The sequence below is a fragment of the Cervus canadensis genome, chromosome 13, assembly GCF_019320065.1.
Source record: "Cervus canadensis isolate Bull #8, Minnesota chromosome 13, ASM1932006v1, whole genome shotgun sequence".
In the NCBI taxonomy this organism is placed as follows: Eukaryota; Metazoa; Chordata; class Mammalia; order Artiodactyla; family Cervidae; genus Cervus; species Cervus canadensis.
In genome coordinates, this window is record NC_057398.1 from 39,452,263 (window position 1) to 39,473,277 (window position 21,015).

Sequence of the window (21,015 nt, forward strand, 5' to 3'; positions counted from 1 at the left end):
CCCATTTTAAAATTTTTATTCTGAAAATCCAATATTAACTCCATAGAAACCAGCTTTAGAATTTACCTGTCACTGATAGAAACCAGAAAGTCTTTAGGAGTAGAAGAAAATAATTCATAATTTGCAATATCAAACTGTTTTACTTGAATTGGTTCACAGAGTTCAATAACAAACCTTTAAAAAGAGCACAAGACAATTATTTAGATAAACCAACTAGAATAACAATCCATATTAAACATGACATTCACAGCTTACATAAACTAGACCTCCATTAAGTTAGTCATTAAAAAATGTAAGGAAGGAAGAGGATTTGAGAAAGAACATCCCTAAGTATTTCCCAAGCCATAGCATTAGTGGGAAAAAAATACTGATTCTGAATGAATAGCTGTGGTACATTTTGAGATAATATGGCCAAACTGCCCTCTAGACTAGTCCAGGTTCTGTATTATCTCAAAATGTACCACAGCTATTCATTCAGCAATATACTCTTAGAAATTTAATTATGGACACACAGTTCCAAATGATCACCCTGTATATGCATCTTAATAAATATATCGAAGCACAGTTTATAAAAGTGAGAGCTAGGCGGGAGGGAAGTCAACCTAAATGTTTAGTATAGAGGATTGGTTGACAAATTACGGCCCCATTCAGACAATGAAATACCAAACAGCTATTAAAAATGGTACTAGAAACTATAACAAATTATGGCCCCATTCAGACAATGAAATACCAAACAGCTATTAAAAATGGTACTAGAAACTATATATTGCATTTTATAAAAATATAGAAAATACAGACCAATGTATTGTGACAGAAAACAGATCTGTAATTGCTATGGGGGTAAGGGCTGGGAGGGAAAAAATATAAAGGAGCATGAAGAAAATATTGGGGGAGACATATGTTTATTATCTTCACCATGGTGATGGCTTCATAGATGAATAAATATCAAAACTTATCAAATTGTACACTTTAACATTTTACAATTTATTTTATGTATAGTTTTTTATATGTCAATTATGCTTCAATAAAACTGTTTTTAAAAATAACAACACACTAGTGAATAAAACAAAAAAGAAGCAGACTCACAGGTATAGAGAACAAACTAGCGATTATCGGCGGGAAGATGGAACAAGGGATGGCAAATAGTGGTAGGGAAAGAAAAATAAAGGTTATTATAGAACTATATGAAATCACGTGTGTGAAATTTTTGAAAAAAAGAAATGATATTTGAGATACGTATCATGGACCTGGAAAAGATGCCACGAAATATTGCTATTTAGGAAAACATTAACAGTATGGTTCTACATGTGTAAAATAAAACTACATCTTAAAAAAAAAAAACACAACATCATCTAGCATGGCATTTGGGGAAAGAAATACTCATGACATCTAGGACTCTAATCAATACTTTAATAAACTAATTATTATATCAAAGGAGATTATATACACTGACAAGTAAATGTTAAATTAAAAGCATTACAATTAACATATTGTGTTAATCTTGGGGAGCAACAGAACTGAATCCAGAAGATGGTAAGAACAGCCATGATTCAGAGAACAGCTCCTGATGAAAAGTATACTAACAGTTGCTGAATGCTTAGTCTGTGTCAGCTATCATTTTAGATGATTTATGTCCATGCTCTGATTTAATTTCTTACAACCAAAATGCATAGGAGATTATTTTACAGAATTATTCAATTGGTTACTTCACGTTTTTCCTTTCTGCCTTTTTAAAACAGAACTTGTTCCCCTCTCCAAAGATGTAGCCAAGCATACAGTCACTAATCAAAGACTGTTTTTCCCAGTTTTGGCAATGTTACTTAATCATGTGATGGGATGTGGGCAGAAGCGTCCAGTGCAACGTTCAGGTCAAGCCTTCAAAAGGGAGCTGCCACCTCTATTTCTGCTTTCTCCCACCTTACAGGTCAGAATGAGGATGTGATAGGAAGAAATCATCACAGCAGTGCAGTCAGGGACAATATCTTGGGGGTGGTAGAAAAACATAACAGAAGGTATATGTGTCCCTTAATTGTTTTCTATTATACCCCTGCCCCACATACCAACTTGAGGTTTTTTTGTCAGAGAAAATTAACTATCTTTTTCAAACCACAGTTCATTAGTCTCTGTTAAAAAGGCAGAATCAAGAGCCCTAACTAAGAGTCATTTGTTTTAAGTAACAAAGTTAAAAGTTAAAAGACACATCTATCTGGCTCCAAAGCCTAAACACTGTTCTACACCCAAGGGAGAGGAAACTAAAGAAAATCAGACTCAGATTTTGCTTTTTATTTAAGAGCACTAAGAAGAAAAAGCAAATTCTCCTCTACTTCTTTTGCATACAACGTTCTCAATTTCTAAGCTATATTACTATTAAAATAAATTTCTGGACAAATGTATTACCAGGTGTACAGTCAATTCACCAAGAAGATTTAACATTTCTAAAACTTATATTAAAGTAGTAAACACTCATAATATATATATAATTAGTAGTACGTATGTAATTGTTCCTCATAAAAGTTGATTTTAAAATGCTTTTTTATCTAAGCCTCATCTTTTATATTTTCTTAGAGGTAGATAACACCACATGTAAATTTGTAAAACTACGTACAAAAGCTGACACATATAATTTCAACATGCTTTTCTTAATTAATAGTAGGTCAGAAATTTTAAAAGATCAGTAAAGTAGCAGACCTAAACATAAGAGTACTTTGATAAAATACCACGTGTCAAAATTTAGATGATATGAACATATTACACAAGGCAAACTACAAATGCAATGCAATCCCTATCAAAATGCCAATGACATTTTTATAAAACTAGAATGCGTAACTCTAAATTTATGTGGAAACACAAAATACCCCGTATAGCCAAAATAATCTTGTGAAAGAACAGCTGACCTTAGACTAATCTGCAAAGGTATAAAGAAAAGATTTTTAAACTGTAAGAAAATACCATAAACAACTTCATTACAAAAACCTTCAAAATGGATTAAAGACAAATTTCTAGAAAAACATAATTAACCAAACTAATTTACTAAAACTAAGTTGAGAAGAAATAGAAAACCTACACAGTCTCATGTATGGGCTTCCCAGGTGGCACTAGTGGTAAAGAACCCACCTACCAATGAAGGAGACTTAAGAGACAAGGGTTTGATCCCTGGGTCAGGAAGATCCCCTGGAGGAGGACATGACAACCCACTCCAGTATTCTCGCCTGGAGAATCCCATGGACAGAGGAGCCTGGTGGGCTATACAGTCGACTAAACCAACTTAGCAGGCATACAGCCTCATAATTACTTCTTTTAAATATGGTTTTTAAACCTTCCCATCTATTCACACAAGTATAAAACAATGCATGCACAAGCTTGCTTATAATAACTGTCTGTTCTGGCAAAAGATTACTATAAACAACCCAAATACTATCAACGTAAGACTAAATTGGTACAATCATATAATGGAATTTCATGAAGTTACCAAAAAAAAAAAAGAAAAAGTTTTATGTATGAATGAAATAGAAACATGACCAGAAAATTTTAAGTTAAAACTTAATTCAAGGTGATAAATATTATGTATAATATGCTGCTGTGAAAACTGAGAGATAAATAAAATCTTTATGTTTTTGCATAAATAAAATAAAAAGGTATCTAAAAATTTAACACTGAATAGGAAGACAGATGACAGACTGGAAGTGTATTGTAGCTCCTCTACCTCTTTTGAACACCTGTTTGAGTTTAAGTCACATGAATGCCATATTTTTGAAATCACATATTTAATTTAAAATTAACATCTTCCCTGAGGCATGGAAGGCTTTACAGTTGAGATTCAAATTTAGAATATCCTGAGAAAACAGAAGCTTGAGATATCATGCTCCCTAACTGCAGATTATACAACAAACACAACAGCACAGTAGATACAGAAACAGACACACAGATCAGCGGCTCAGGACAGAGAGCCCAGAAAGGACCCCACGAACTCATGGTCGATCCATCCACGACAAAGACGACAAGAAGAAAATAAAACAAAGTCACGGCTAACAGGAGGGAGAGGGAAGGGGAGGGACAACATAGGGGTACAAAATTAAGAGACAGAAAATACTACACACAGACTAAATAAGCAACAAATATACATTGCACAGCATGGGAAAATATACTCATTATTTTGTAATAACTTTAAATGGAATATAATCAAGAAAAATACTGAAGCACTATTTTGTACACCTGAAACTAATACAATTTTGTAAATCAACTACGTACTTTAAGTCACTTCAGTCTTGTCTGACTCTTTGTGACCCTATGGGCTGTAGCCTGTCAGGCTCCTCTGTCCATGGGATTCTCTAGGCAAGAACACTGGAGTGGATTGCCATGCCCTCCTCCAGGGGATCTTCCCAACCTAGGGATTGAACCTGCATCTCTGCATCTCCTGCACTCACAGATGGGTTCTTTACCACTAGCATCACCTACACGTCAGTTAAAAAAAAATGCAAAACACATATCTTATAAGTATTAGGTGAGATGCACTGCCTTCAAAATAAGGAGTAAGATGAAACTGCCTACTATCACCACACACAATTTTCTCAATGATCTAGCCAGCATGCGATGACAAAAAGAAAGTAAAATACAATAAAAGGATAAGAAAATTTTAAAAAGGAGAAAAATATGTAGGGAAGCTATAATTTTCTATGCAGAAATCCTCAAAGATTCTACACATAAACTATTAAAATAAGAGACTATAAAATAAGTAGCTGGATCTAAGACTCATACATTAAAAAAAAAACTGGATATCTAAACACAACACAACATCATTTTTTAAAGATATTTAGAATCGTAACAAAAAACTTAACAACCAATGCATTTTTTATTAATTTTTACTGGAGTATAGTTGCTTTACAATGTTGTGTTAGTTTCCTGCTGATACCCACAAATGAATTTAACAAAAGATACACAATACTTTCATGAAAGTATTTCATGAAATACTTTCATGAAAAGTTAAAAAGAAAAAACAAAATAATTGAAAGACATTAAAAACAACTTAAAGATATGCCCTATATAGGATAAGTAAACTCAATATCTAAAAGTCAGCAAAAGATGCAATACAATCCCAAACAAAATCCAATGGGATACTTGGGGAACTCAAAAGAGTAAGTCTAAAGATTTAACAGAAAAAAACAAAAGAAAAGAAAGCAGCGGCAGAACAGCCAAGTCAGTCCTGAAGAATACGGTACAAAAACTTGCCCTACCAGGTATTAAGATTTATAAAGCTAAAGAGTGTGATGTTTCTGCAGGTAATGATAAACTGATCAAAGGAACAGGACAAAGAGTACAGAAACAAATTCCCATATATAAGAGAACTTCATGATAAATGTATTATTGTAAATCAGAGGGAAAAGTGTGAATAAACAATTATCTAAAGAGGAAAACAAGCTTCCCAAGAGGCTGTGGTAAAGAATCCACCAGCCAAGCAGGAGATGCAGGTTCAATCTCTGGGTTGGGAAGATCCCCTGGAGAAGGAACTGGCAACCCACTCCAGTCTTCTTGCCTGGGAAATCCCACGACAGAGGAGCCTGGCAGGCTACAGTCCAAGGGGTCGCAGAGAGTCAGACACAACTTAATGACTACACCACATCATTAATCAATCAGTAAAATGGTGGTGATTTACCTCAATTCTTTTTTAAAATAGCTGCTTTTGATCAACGAAATCAAGTAATCTAATAAAACTGTTGGCATATTAAACATTATTTCCCCCATATATCCCCCATAAGTTTCTTTGTCTATATTCTTAGTTAATGCAAGAATTAGATTGAAGCAATGAAGCCAAAATCCAGGGAGATTTATCAGATGCCTCTGTCTTCTTCACATCCAATTTCTAAGCAAAAGCTGTCAATTTTAACTTCTATAAACATTTTTCAGATTTTCTCTTCTTTATCGAAATTGCCATGCCTTAATTAAAGCCCTTATTTTCCACATGAGCTATGACAGCAGGTTCCTAACTGGTTTCACTGCTTCCAACTGCACTATGCTGTAGGCCATCTTTTGAGGATAAGCCTTCCCAAAATGCCAGTGAGGTCATGTCATTTCCTTACTTAAAACAAACACTACCCTCCATGGTCTTTAAGATAATTTAAACCTCAGAAACTTTTAAGCTGTGTATACATAGCATGAATGGCCTAATTACTGCTCAACTGAGTCTCTTGACTCATCTTTCATGATTACTCTAGTTGTACCTCTATTCTTGTAATCACTAAAACAGCTTCTTTAGTTTGCTCCTACTTACAGCTGCCCAGAAGACATTCGCTCCTATTAGTGCTGGTCCCTTCTTACAATTCCTGAATACCTCTGTCTCCCTTATCTGTGACTTACTTATGAACTCAAGGAATTAATTCTTCAAGATTCAGCTCATAAATAACCTCTTCTAGCAAGCTCATTCTCTTCTGCAGTTATATATCATCTCTGTTTCTATAGTATCTTTTCAGTCATACTTTTCATACTATTTGATAATTGTTGAACTAGATCTGTCAATTTTGTGTGACATCCCTAAAAGGAAAGACATTTTGTCTTCAGTTCTTTACCCCGGGACCTAAGGAAAGTATAGTACCAGCACCAATCATAAACGCTTATTAAGTGACATATGAACAAATCATAAGTGCTTATTAAGTGACTATATGAACAAATCAATCTAACCCTAACATAAAAGGTTAATATTATATATATATATAAAGTATACTTTATTAAATTTTATATTACTTACCAAATTTTAGTGCTGCAAGGATTCAACATATAAAGATCCATATTTTCTATAAGAATAGCAGATGTGCTCTATTTTTAAAAAGGGGGAAGGGAATAAATTACTTAAAGAAAAATATTTATTTCAACTCTCAAGTTTTCTAGGTTTTCTATATTTTTAAATCTTAAAATATACCTAAGAGACTGAAACACCTGGGAAGAAAGCATAAAAGCGGCTAAAATTTACAAGTTTTGTCTATACTATGCTAAGTAAGGCTTGTAATAAAACACCTAAAATTAAATGTCTGTTGCTATAGAAGAAAAATGATTTTTTCTATTAGCTATTTCCTTTTAAAACACAGGTTTTAAAAGTTTAAAAACCAAGTGTATGCCCTTCAGTAGGTGAATGGACAAACTATGGCACATCCAGACAATGGAGTATTATTCAATACTAAAAAGAAAAGAGCTATCAAGTCATGGAAAGACACGGATGAAACTTAAATGCATATTACTAAGTGAAAGAAGTCAGTCTGAAAAAGCTACATATGGTATTTCAACTATATGATTTTCTGGAAAAGATAAAACTAGGGAGATAGTGAAAAGATCAGTGGCTGTCAAAAGTTGGGGGAAGGAAGAAGTGAATAGGTAGAGCACAGAGGATTTTTAGGACAGTAAAAATACCCTATATGACACTATAATGACAAATACATGTCATTATACATTTACCCAAACCCACAGAATGTATAAAAGTGAACTCTAATGTAAACTATGGATTTCAGGGGATAATAATCTGTCAATATAATTCATCAACTATAACAAATGTACCACTCTGGTGGGAGATGTTGGTAATGGAAAAGACCAACACATGTGGGGACAGCGGATATATGGCAGATCTCTAGACCTTCCTCTCAATTTTGCTGGGAACCTATAACTACTCTTAAAAAAAAAAAATATGGTGCAATGCATCAACCAATACACTAAGAATTCATGCAAGAAATTATGTCTTTAAAAGCATAATCTTGCACTTATTAGTGGATTAGGAAAATAGCTCATGTCAAAATATAGTTTCCAGGAAACCACTGCTTATATTTAATAAAATCTCTAGCTTCCTATATATATAGAAGAATTTTACACTTAAGTACCTTGGCTTCTGGGTTAGCTGCCAAAATTTTGGCACCACATTCTACTGAAGCATAATTATTTCGATTTTTCTGGACCTTTTTTGTGGCATGTAGACCTCCATTAGAAGATGGATGCATTGACTGACCTGCAGACAAACCTTATTATGAACATATATATATGATGATTATGATTGAAAATACCCACAGCAAACAATCTGAAGAACAACAGGCTACCATCTAGAGTCCAGGTTTTAATACTAAAGAGAATATTTTTAAAACCCATATGAAATAGCTTTTATCCTTAGTAAATTAACTACAAAAATCCACATTACTTGACTTATGCTTAGTATAATTCACAAAATGGAAGTTTACTATGAGAATCGAAACTTTTGCATATACATTTTATTGTATTAAGGATAGAAGTTTATCCATCACTAACCCCAACAATAATTTTTAACTCTGATTTTTAACGACAAAGAGAAAGTGTAATACTTTAGTCCAATTCTGGTTACAGTTTAAAGCTTTATGACTGAGAACTTTCCAGGCTTCAACTTTCCTCTTACAAACTGAGAGTGACTTTATCTTATTTTAGCCTTGTTTAATAATTTACTATAGTGGATTTTAATCAAGATTAGTAAGACACAGACACAGATAAATGCCATGTGGGTAACCAAAAGCGTATTGTAAGTTTTACCTTTAAAGAGTTTTCAGAAGTTTTAATTTTACCAATTAAAAAGAGAAACTGCATATTTAAACCAATCCCTTAAAAAAAAATTACATTATAGTGCTTTCTTACTTTTTTCTTTTTCTACTTCCATAACTTTCTTCTTCCATTCATCAAATGTTGGTATATCTTCTGGATCTTTGGAATTTGTAACAGGTGTAGGGTCAATTTCTCCTGGCTTTGTATAATCAGAACTCTGAAAGAAATGTCAAAAATAAGATTTCAGATTTCAAAGAATACAAAGAAAATAGAATAAATTATACTAGTAAATAGAAATGTTTCTGTCAAATTAAACTAGAAGCCCAATTTTATAATGAATGATGGTATTTTGGAAAAAAACAAAAACATACAAAGGAAAGTTTTGGTTTAACTTAAAAGCTGAGTTTCTCTTTGAAGAATTAAAACCTTCTGAGTACCACAGGATGAATCCCTCCATATGTTAGCAATATTAGCATGGGTTGTAAAAAACTCTATATAATTTCATAAGCCAACAATTACCCATACAAAAACTGTACAGATGCTATAATGGCCGTGCATCCATCTTAAAATCTACATTAAAATAATATATATTAAAGCAAGCTAATTTTAGATGTAGTACTGAGCAACTAAGCATGCATGTATGCATGCATACTGATTCTACTAAATCCTTGATAAAGACCTACAGTATAGCACATGGAACACTGTAATAACCTATATGGGGAAAAAATCTAAAGAAAAAGTTGATATACGTATATATAAAACTGATTCACTTTTCTATACAAAAGAAAGTAACACAACAGTGCTCAGTCACTTCAGTAGTGTCCGACTCTCGTACAACACTATCAATCAGCTATTGTTGCTGTTGTTATTTAGTCACTAAATGGTATCCAACTCTTTGCAACCCCATGGACTGTATCTGCCAGGCTCCTCTGTCTATGGGATTTCCCAGGCAAGAATACTGGAATGGGTTGCCAGTTCCTTCTCCAAGGTATCTTCCGGACCCAGGGATTGAACATGCAGCTCCTGCTTAGGCAGGTGGGTTCTTTACCGCTGAGCCACTAGAGAAGATTTCAATAAAAAAATTAAAAATAAAAGTATCATTTATATAAAATTTTAAGGTGGCAGTAAAAACTTAAATGTGAAAAGCAAAGCTTTAAAGAAAGTATAGAAAAGATATCTTCATGATTCAGGCTATACCAGGATTCAGCAAGATGAAGGAAATCATTTTTTAAAAGGCTGATACATCTGGCTAGCTTAAAATTTGAAAATTAAATATATCAAAAGACCATAAACCACACAGTTCAATAAGCCACAGACAGAAATATATGAAACACATTCAGACAACAACGGATTATTACTAACCATAAATACTGCCTACAAATCAATAATGGGGAAAAGTGGAAGAGGAACAGCAAATTGAGTAAACAGAAAATACAAAATGCTCACTCTCAGTAAAATCAGGGAATACAAATGAAAACTAAAGATAATAAATTATGCCAATCTGATGGAGGTTAAAATGTGATAGCCTGTTGAGCCATGGGACATCTATGAGACTGCTAAAGTGAGTATGACATTTAGCAATATTAAAGATATGCATACTCTAGGACCCAATAATTTAATTCCTACATATAAATATCAATGAAAACATACATATGTGCCTAAGAAAATAAGCATAAGGACACTTATTACAGCACTATTCATAATGTCAAAAAATTAGAAATAATCTAAATATCTATGAATTGAAGAACAGGTAAATTGTGGTAGAATCAAATTTAACAGTGAAAACAAAGAATAAACAAAACTCAAAAAAATGTTGAGTAAAATGATATTTAAGAATGATATCATTTTATGTTTCAAAATATGCCAAGTGATAGTATGTATTGTTTATAGCAATGAATATTTGAAAAAAAGTTTAAAAACATGCTCTAAAATGTTAAAAAAAATAAATAAATAAATTCAAGATAGTGGTTATATTTGAAGCAGAGAGAAAAAATGTAACTAGAGAGGGCATACAATTCAATCTGTCATTTTAACCTTAATTGGAAGAATGTATGCAAGGATACTGATTTCATTTTAACATTATTTCTGTCTTCCTAATACAATACATAATGCATTTATTAATAATGCCTTGAGAAGTATACAAAATCTATTTAGACTGTAAATCTTGGAGATGGAAATGGCAACCCACCCCAGTCTTCTTGCCTGGAGAATTCCATGGACAGAGGAGCTCTGTCCTGGTGGGCTCCAGTCCATGGGGTCGCAAAGAGTCAGACACAAATGAGATTAACACTCACTCACTCACTTCAGTTAATGGCACAAATCTCATATTAGGGTACATTTTTGAGTACTAATGCTAATTTGTATATTAGTATAATACATCAACACAAATTTCTATAATCTCTCTTTAGGAAGACAAGCTAGCAAATTGGTTCCTCTACAACCTCCATGTGGGGAGTGTTCTGCAGAACACACAAACTTATAAAAGTATGTAGCTATTTAATAAATAATACACAGAAAATGAAACTAAAAAACCAGCATTATACTAATTTAAAAATTAAATAGTAAAAATTTAGTTTAAGTGAGAAAATAAACAAATATTTATAAAAATTAATCTAGTTGAGATGCTTGAAAGTAAAGCCCAAATACTAAAAGAAATACAATAAAAAGTAAGAATACACACACACTCTTTGAGGGCCAGACAGAGCAATCACTCCCACCTCTTAGCAACAAATAAAAAAACTAAACAACACAATAAAATTACTTTGCAAAGCATTATAACAAGCAAAGGAATGGAATCCTTTTAATTAATTATCTCCTAAATTATTTAATACTCCAGAAAAACTGTCAGAGAACAAACATATAAAGTGTCCAATACTTCTATACACTATCCAGTTCAGAATAGTTCTGCCCAGTTAAGTCTGTGTGATGGGAGAGCTTATCCCTGTTATCTCAAGGATCTGGAAGACACTGCTGTGAATGGTCAAGGCAAACAAGCAAATCTTGGACAAAACTAGCTGCCATGCTTGAATTCTACATTTGGTACTTAAATAGCTTAAAGAAGACATTTCTGTAATGTTTGTCTAATTTTATTTATGCCTGCGGTATTTGACAACTGAACTGTAACACACACTTGACTTGGTTTCACTGGGCAACTGTTCCTACAAGATCTCGGACTATGAAATGTTGACCTCCTACATTTATAAGAAGCATTACAGACAGCTAGCCCAATGATGGTCAGGTCTCCAGAATGAAGTTTAGTTAGTGATGAATGCAGAATCACAGAAAATATGTAAAAGAAAAGGTGGAGAACAGAAAAGTTAAATGAGAAACAAACAAATACAGACGTGGCACTCAGTACTTTGAACTCCAATTCCACGTTTTGTTTTTTTGTTAAGTTCATAGAGTGGTCTTTCTCTCTTTTATTTAGTTATTTCTTAGATGAAGGGAATACACTTCTCTGCCAACATTCTTTCAGGAAATTCTGTACTGGCCTGTGTACTGGCCTCTACATGAAGTCAAAGTAAAAGTCAAAAGGAGAAAAGAAAATAAAACTATTATACAGGGATGAGCCTTGCCTTTAAGAATCATATTCATTAAAATAAGCTGGTCTAGGTGTATTTTGCACACAAATAACAAAGGGTAAAATGTTCCTTTAAAATAATTCTAGTTGGAGAGCCTAAATTTAACCCTGTATTACTGAGTTATAATCTGAAGATACTTAAAACAATCATAACTTCTACAAAGTTCTCTTTAAAAATTGCTTTAAAAAGGGCTTTATGCTTCTGGTACCAAACAGTCTATGGTGGCAGAAAACCATTTATAATTAAATATAACCAAAGAGAGTTCATATTTGGGACAACTTTATGTACGAACATTACACTGGCAATAGTTTCATGAAGTAACCACTTGCTCTCTGGGAGCACACTTCACCTCAATTCCACATTCATCACTAACTATTGATCCCCTAACTTTATGGCAAATATGATTAACAAATTACAAGATTAGTTAAAAACGAAAATGCACTGTGTAACAAAGTAGGAGATAGTGCATGTTGTTTACCTACCTCATTTTTTAAATTATCTGAAGAAGCATTCAATGCAGATTTTGGATCACTACCACCCTGATCACTTGATGAAACTTTTGATTCAAATTCTGATTTTGTTATCTTTCCTTTGCCATGTGAAGATGACACATTTTCTATATGTTGGCCGACAAGGCTATTTGAAATCAAAAGGCATATTAAATCAATAAATTTCAGCTGAATAACAAGTATACACAAATCCGAACTATAAAAAGTGTACATGAATACAAAGTAAACCAAGAAAGGAGCACAAAGAAGTAAGTTTTCTCTCAATCATAAAGCTGAACTAAGTATGCACCAAAGTCTACTCAAAGGTGACACTGCCATTTATTATAGAATCATATAAAGCGCAAACAACAGCTCACACTCACCTTTCAGGTGGACTGACAAAGGAAGGCTGGTCAACTGGAGCATCTGCATCAAGGGCCTCACCAACATCACAATCCGTTTCAGACTGCTCAGTTTCCCCTGGCTTGGCTATAGGGATAGTACCAGAGTCTTCTATTTTACTAAAATAGAAACAAAAAAGACAATCTGACAATTTAATGAACATAATGCAATGTAAGTTAAAAGTGATATTAGTGATTTCCAAAACAAATCCAAGCCAGGAAAAAATGCTTTATAGTTCTACAGAGGGTTTACAAGAACTCACATATTGTAAGTTGTATAAAGATTTAAAACATGTGAACTGTGGACCATTGATCTGCTGGTGCCCTTGCCTGGCCTCTAAATAACTAATTACCAAAATTTAAAACAAAATGTTATAGGTTAATATTTGATTTTGTCACTTTGCTTCACTAAAGTTCTTAAAGCACTTTTATAATTTCATTTAAAATATATATACCTTAGTATTTTTCCCTACCTTTCTTTTCACTAGACAATCATGTTCAATATAATGAGAAAATAAGATGTACTGTTCAGATATACAGTATCTAGGCTTAAATACTAAGTGTTTAAATGCTAAGTTTTAAATACTAGGTATTTAAAAATTTTTTAAACTATCATTATTTCTAAGCATGTCTTCTGTTCCCTCATCCCTTACTAGGGCAAACTCCTAAATGATAACTGTACCATCTTTGTGTACAACTCTTTCAACCCAGTCCTTCATATTCTAGAAAAGAATATGTATCTAAAAAGTGCCTGTGGCAGAAAAACAGCAGTGATGATAAAAATTATATTCACTGACGCATATATTCTTACTCTATGCCAGATACTGTCCTATATGTTTTATATAAGCTAACTCATTTGACAAAGGATATGTTTAATATACTATTTTAAAAAGGGGGTTTTGTTCTTTGTAATGTTGCTGAAGCTAGAAGTACAAAAGACTTTCTAAATTAAGGAAACTTTCAACATCACTAATCATTAGGGAAAAGGAAAATCAAGACCACAAAGAGATATCTATCAGACGGCTATTATAAGAAAGTTTACAGGCTGAGTAATATTCCATAGTGTATATGTACCATAGCTTCCTTATCCATTCGTCTGCTGATGGGCATCTAGGTTGCTTCCATGTCCTGGCTATTATAAACAGTGCTGCGATGAACACTGGGGTACACGTGTCTCTTTCAGATGTGTGTATGCCTCGGTGTGTATGCCCAGGAGTGGGATTGCTGGGTCATATGGCAGTTCTATTTCCAGTTTTTTTAAGGAATCTCCACACTGTTCTCCATAGTGGCTGTACTAGTTTGCATTCCCACCAACAGTGGAAGAGGGTTCCCTTTTCTCCACACCCTCTCCAGCATTTATTGCTTGTAGACTTTTGGATAGCAGCTATCCTGACTGGCGTGTAATGGTACCTCACTGAGGTTTTGATTTGCATTTCTCTGATAATGAGTGATGTTGAGCATCTTTTCATGTTAGCCATCTGTATGTCTTCTTTGGAGAAATGTCTGTTTAGATCTTTGTCCCATTTTTTGATTGGGTCATTTATTTTTCTGGAATTGAGCTGCAGGAGTTGCTTGTATATTTTTGAGATTAATCCTCAGTCATTAAAAAGAATTCATCTGAATCAGTTCTAATGAGATGGATGAAACTGGAGCCCATTATACAGAGTGAAGTAAGCCAGAAAGATAAACACCAATACAGTATACTAACGCATATATATGGAATTTAAAAAGATGGTAACAATAACCCTATATGCAAAACAGAAAAAGAGACACAGATGTACACAACAGACTTTTGAACTCTGTGGGAGAAGGCGAGGGTGGGATGATCTGAGAGAATAGCATTGAAACAAGTATACTATCAAGGGTGAAACACATCATCAGCCCAGGTTGGATGCATGAGACAAGTGCTCAGGGCTGGTGCACTGGGAAGACCCAGAGGGATGGGATGGAGAAGGAGGTGGGAGGGGGGATCGGGATGGGGAACACATGTAAATCCATGGCTGATTCATGTCAATGTATGGCAAAAATCACAATACTGTAAAGTAATTAGCCTCCAACTAATAAATATAAATGGAAAAAAAAAAAAGTTTACAGGGGTTTCCCTGGTGGTACAGTGGTTAAGAATCCACCTCCTAATGGAGGGACCTGGGTTCAATCCCTGACCCGGGAACTAGTATTCCCTATGCTGTGGGGCACCTAAGCCTGTGCACTGCAGCTAGAGAATAATCCCCACTCATCGCAACTGAGAGAAAGCCCATGCACAGCAATGAAGATCCAGCACAGCCAAAACTAAATAAATTAAAAAAAAAAAAAAAGTAGTAAGTAACAAATGTCAGCAAGGATGTGGAGAAAAGAGAACCCAAGCACACTACTGGAGAGAATGTAAGTAGGTGCATCCACTGTGGAAAACAGTATGGAGGTTTCTCAAAAAACTAAAACTATGACCCAGCAATTTCACTTGGAGTATGTACTCGAAAAAAACAGAACACTAATTTGAAAAGATACATGTACTCAATGTTCACAGAAGCATTATTTACAATTCCCAACTCACAGAAACAACCTAAGTGTTCACCAACAGATGAAAGGATAAAGAAGCTGTCATATACATATCCACACAGGCAATGGAATACTAACTAGCAAAAAGAAAAAAGAATGAAATCTTGCCATTTGCAGCAACATGGATGGACTTGGAGGGCATTATGCTAAAAGTGAAATAAGTCAGAGAAAGATATATACTGTATGAGATAGCTTATATGTGGAATCTAAAAAATACAACAAATTAGTGAATGCTAACCAAAAAAAGCAGACGCACAGATATAGAGACCAAACTAGTGGCTACCAATGGGGAGGGTTCAGTTCAGGTCAATCGTGTCCAACTCTTTGCAACCTCACATACTGCAGCACTCCAGGCTTCCCTATCCCTCATCACCAACTCCCAGAGGCTACTCAAACTGATGTCCATTGAGTCAGTGATGCCATCCAACCATCTCATCCTCTGTCATCCCTTGCTCCTCCTGCCTTCAATCTTTCCCAGCATCGGGGTCTTTCCAAGAGTTGGTTCTTTGCATCAGGTGGCCAAAGAATTGGAGTTGCAGCTTCAGCATCAGTCCTTCCAATGAATATTCAGGACTGATCTCCTTTAGGATGGACTGGTTGGATCTCCTTGCAGTTCAAGAGACTCTCCAAAGTCTTCTCCAATACCACAGTTCAAAAGCATCAATTCTTCAATGCTCAATTTTCTTTATAGTCCAACTCTCACATCCATACATGACTACTGGAAAAACCATAGCTTTGACTAGACAGACCTTTGTTGACAAAGCAATGTCTCTGCTTTTTAATATGCTGTCTAGGTTTGTCATAGCTTTTCTCCCAAGGAGCAAGCGTCTTTTAATTTGATGGCTGTAGTCACCGTCTGCACTGATTTTGGAGCCCAAAAAAATAAAGTCAGCCACTGTTTCCCCATCTATTTGTCATGAAGTGATGGGACCAGATGCCATGATCTTAGTTTTCTGAATGTTGAGCTTTAAGCCAACTTTTTCACTCTCCTCTTTCACTTTCATCAAGAGGCTCTTTAGTTCTTCTTCACTTTCTGCCATAGGGTGGTGTCATCTGCATATTGATATTTCTCCCTGCAATCTTGATTCCAGCTTGTGCTTCATCCAGTCCAGCATTTTGCATGATGCACTCTGCATGTAAGTTAAATAAGCAGGGTGACAATATACAGCCTTGACATACTCCTTTCCCAATTTGGAACCAGTCTGTTGTTCCATGTCCAGTTCTAACTGTTGCTTCCTGACCTGCATACAGATTTCTCAGGAGGCAGGTCAGGTGTTCCCTGACCTGGTATTCCAGGTCTGGTATTCCCATCTCTTTCAGAACTTTCCACAGTTTGTTGTGATCCACACAGTCAAAGGCTTTGGCATAGTCAATAAAGCAGAAATAGATGTTTTTCTGGAACTCTCGTTTTTTCGATGATCCAGCAGATGTTGGCAATTTTGATCTCTGGCTCCTCTGCCTTTTTTTAATCCAGCTTGAACATCTGGAAGTTCACAGTTCACATACTGCTGAAGCCTGGCTTGGAGAATTTTGAGCATTACTTTGCTAGCATGTGAGATGAGTGCAACTGTGCAGTAGTTTGAGCATTCTTTAGCATTGCCTTTCTCTGGGATTGGAGTGAAAACTGACCTTTTCCAGTCCTGTGGCCACCGCTGAGTTTTCCAGATTTGCTGGCATATTAAGTGCAGCACTTACACAGCATCATCTTTTAGGATATGAAATAGCTCAACTGGAATTCCATCACCTCCACTAGCTTTGTTTGTAGTGATGCTTCCTAAGGCCCACTTGACTTCACATTCCAGGACGTCTAGTTCTAGGTGAGTGATCACACCATTGTGATCATCTGGGTCATGAAGATCTTTTTTTGTATAGTTCTTCTGTGTATTCTTGCCACCTCTTCTTAATATCTTCTGCTTCTGTTAGGTCCATACCATTTCTGTCCTTTTATTGTGCTCATCTTTGCATGAAAAGTTCCCTTGGTATCTCTAATTTTCTTGAAGAGATGTCCAGTTTTTCCCATTGTATTGCTTTCCTCTGATTCTTGCACTGATCGCTAAGGAAGGCTTTCTTATCTCTCCCTGCTTTTCTTTGGAACTCTGCATTCAAATGGGTAGGTCCTTCCTTTTCTGCAGGAAGCAGCACTGCAGGGGTGGGGAGTGGGAGGCACGAGTCCTGGCTATAAGACAGGCTCCAGTGCGTGGTATAAACACTGGGAATATAGCCAACACTCTGTAATAACTGAAAATGGAAAGTAGCCTGTAAAAATGGTATAAAACATTTTTAAAAAGAGAGAAAAAGAAACAAAAATATTACAAATATATCTAAATATTCTGAATATTTATTATCAAGCTTGAAAAAGTTAGCTATGATACAAAGACATACAATGAATGGAATGACACAGTAATACTTAATGGAAATGAATACTCTGACATTGGAATTTTTGATAATTATAGGAAAGATTATTCAGTTAAGTACCATGTGTCTTAAACAAGAATCTCACTTTACCTATATTATGCAGATAATTCATGGCTGGGATATAATCAACTTCCCTGAGTTAGACAGAAGAATAAATACTCATTATGCTATAAGATCATTACATTAAAAAATAAAAACACAAAACACATGCATTATTATATAGGTCTGCTATACAGAAAAGGTCAAATTTAAGTATCAAAGAAATTTTTCTGTCATTATCTAATGATATTCTTTTTTTCTTTGTAATGACTTACTCAAGCTTTGAGACTGGAGTGATCTCTGAGGTAGATGAACTGGAAGTATTTTCAGTATTTTCACTGTCCACAAGTATACTGGAAGAATCTTCATGAAGATCAACTGTAGGGAGTGTCTCAGTCACAGATGGACTTAACTTTTTTGACTCTGTATCCTGTTTCTAAAAAAGTAAGTTATATTTAATGTTGGGATTAACAAATTCTCTCTTTATTTGAAATAGGATATTATAAAAAGTATGTCTCAAAAGTAACAATATAATGTTCACTAAGAAAGTACTTTTATAAAAATCTCTTCTTCTAACATGACCACCCTAAGGAATATATTTCATATTACAATACAGGCTCTACAGATTTGTCATGGCATTTCATAAACCAGGACAAAGCAGCTTGTCTTTCTTCTTTCCTATTTTGTATCAGGACCTACAAAAATTTCTCTCTTACTATAATTACCTTAATGTAGCCTACAGCAACACAGAAATCCTATGTAAATATATAAAACAGTATACATTAAATAGTATTACTATTTACTAGTATAAAATACTATATACTAGTATTTAATATATAATAGTATATATTAAAATAGTATAAAATAGTGTACCACATAGTTTTTTGTCCTTGAGCAGTTTAGAAGATAATGTATATCAACAAATAACAGTACAAGGCATCTATAAGTAACATTACAAAGCAATACATGATTCTGGCTGCTCTTTTAAGGCCTGTATGCTCTGTTTCACTCTTCCAAAACATAATCTGAAACATACTTAATACCTACTTATGTTTGAAAACGTCTTATAAGTACTTCCCCCCACCAACCAACTCCATATAGAATTAGCCATTCCCCTTCTTCTATGCCTCCACTGTTATCTGTATAGACTTTAATCACAGCATCTGTAACACCTTAATTTCCCTTATTTATTTCTCTTCTTCAATTCCATTATAAATGTCTTGAGTAAGGACTATGTTTTCTTGATTTTCATGCTCTTAGAGCCTAGCACGTACTAGTACCTAGCACACAGTAGACAATACTTACTGAGTATCAAATGAGAGGTACACATGCTCAGTTCAAAGAAAAGAGAATCTAAGGACTACTATTAACTAGAAAAACTGGGACTCTGAAGAAAAGCAGAAGCCAGTACAGCAGCGGAAAGAAAAGAGGCAGAGTCAGAAGAATATAAAATAAAGAAGGTGATATAAAATAAAAATATAGAAGAATATAAATATAAAAGAATATAAAAATATAAATATAAAAGAATATAAATATAAAAGAATATAAAATAAACAATGTGATATAAAATAAAAATTCTTTATAAAGTAAAAATATCAAATAAAATGTAATCATTTGAAGAATTTACACTGGAATGAAAAATTAGCAAAGGAATACAAATAGTTTGCATTTTATGATGGAGGTTTTAAGAAAAGAACCATTATCATCAAATATTGCATTATCAGTCAACATAAAAAATTAGTAAGATATTTTATACTCTCTTTTCTCTTTTATTAATACTAAGTCTCCAAAATCGATGTGAATCTTATACTTACAGCAAATCTCAACCAGGACTATCCACATTTCCAATGTACAAGAGTCACAGGGAGCTCTGTACAGTGGCTACTGTACTGAACAGCATAGGTCTCTAGAGATGCAGTAAACACTTCAATGTATTTGAACAAGAGGATACCATGATAAAAATTCAAGAAAATGAACAATGGCAAGACTGTTTTGGATACTCATATAAATACAGAGATCACTTTTCCCTTACGCACAAATTTTTTCCAAACGTCCTCCAAAATTCATTAAAATGAAATGTACTATATCTCCTTAGATAACCCAATTAAATCATAAAATAACTCTGGCTGTGTTTTATTTAAGAGCATTTCCCCTCCTTTTAAGCTGAAATTTATTTTTGTTAATATTTAAGATATTTAGTTTTTCCTTAGTCCTTCTTCCTTCCAGACCAAATATCCCCAGTTTCTTCAGTTATTCCTGATATTAAATGGTTTCCAGATGCAGCAACATTTTGATCAAGTTACACTCTGGTCTAGTTTTAAATATTTCATAAAATCTGGTATATAGAATGAAAAATAATATTTAGGATATAATATGAGAGAAAAGGGGAAAAAACATACTCAATCTATTAGTTAATGATTATTTATTAATATTCCACACTAAGTGATAAAATTTTGCTATCAAAATAATCTGTATTCTACATACAAATACTTTAAGTCAGAAAAAATGTCCCCTGACATCTGAAAACCTGAGAGAAGATAAATTATACTGAGTCAAAATAGAACCTAAAAAGAAAGATTTACAACCAAACCTATACTACAAGGAAAATGGTCCCATTCACTATTACTACATCAGTAATGTTGAATTTTCTCAAAAACAGTACCTACCAGGTGACTAGTATTAAAGCCAGTTGCATGGGATCAGAAAAAGAAAGGGAAAAAAAATACACAATATGTTGACCAAATAAAGGTATTCTATGTTGTGAAGTGGTTTGAAAGGCCGTATCATTAAAAAAAATCAAAGTAATAAACCTTACCTGTACATTCACAATGTAGTCATCTTTTAATTTGTTTTCTTCTGGAGGAACAGGTAAGCTTGAACCTACTTTTCCCGGTAATTCAGCATTGACAGCTCCCCCTCTTTCATCCTATGTTGCAACAAAGAAAAGGCCAACGGATAAAATTGTTTCACAAAATAGTCCTGAAGCAATATTAAGAC

The 21,015-nt window shown here is 34.1% G+C and overlaps 1 protein-coding gene across 7 annotated transcripts in view; it reads right to left on the reverse strand.

Annotated features, from left to right (window-relative positions):
• SUCO (SUN domain containing ossification factor) overlaps window positions 1-21,015 on the reverse strand; it is a 96,295-nt gene that overhangs the window by 50,391 nt on the left and 24,889 nt on the right. For 4 of the 7 annotated variants that reach the window (XR_006272496.1, XM_043484562.1, XM_043484561.1 and 1 more), the window contains exons 3-10: window positions 20,834-20,944; window positions 18,294-18,454; window positions 12,991-13,128; window positions 12,602-12,755; window positions 8,632-8,755; window positions 7,857-7,993; window positions 6,740-6,807; window positions 67-174 (exon numbers count right to left, since the gene is read on the reverse strand). Coding sequence is in view for 6 of the 7 variants with exons in the window: in XM_043484562.1 (XP_043340497.1) it covers window positions 67-174; window positions 6,740-6,807; window positions 7,857-7,993; window positions 8,632-8,755; window positions 12,602-12,755; window positions 12,991-13,128; window positions 18,294-18,454; window positions 20,834-20,944 (1,001 nt within the window). In the remaining variant the exon portion in view is untranslated. Of the gene's footprint in view, window positions 1-66; window positions 175-6,739; window positions 6,808-7,856; window positions 7,994-8,631; window positions 8,756-12,601; window positions 12,756-12,990; window positions 13,129-18,293; window positions 18,455-20,833; window positions 20,945-21,015 lie in introns of those variants that run through there. The other 3 variants (XM_043484565.1, XM_043484560.1, XM_043484563.1) reach the window with 2 other exon arrangements.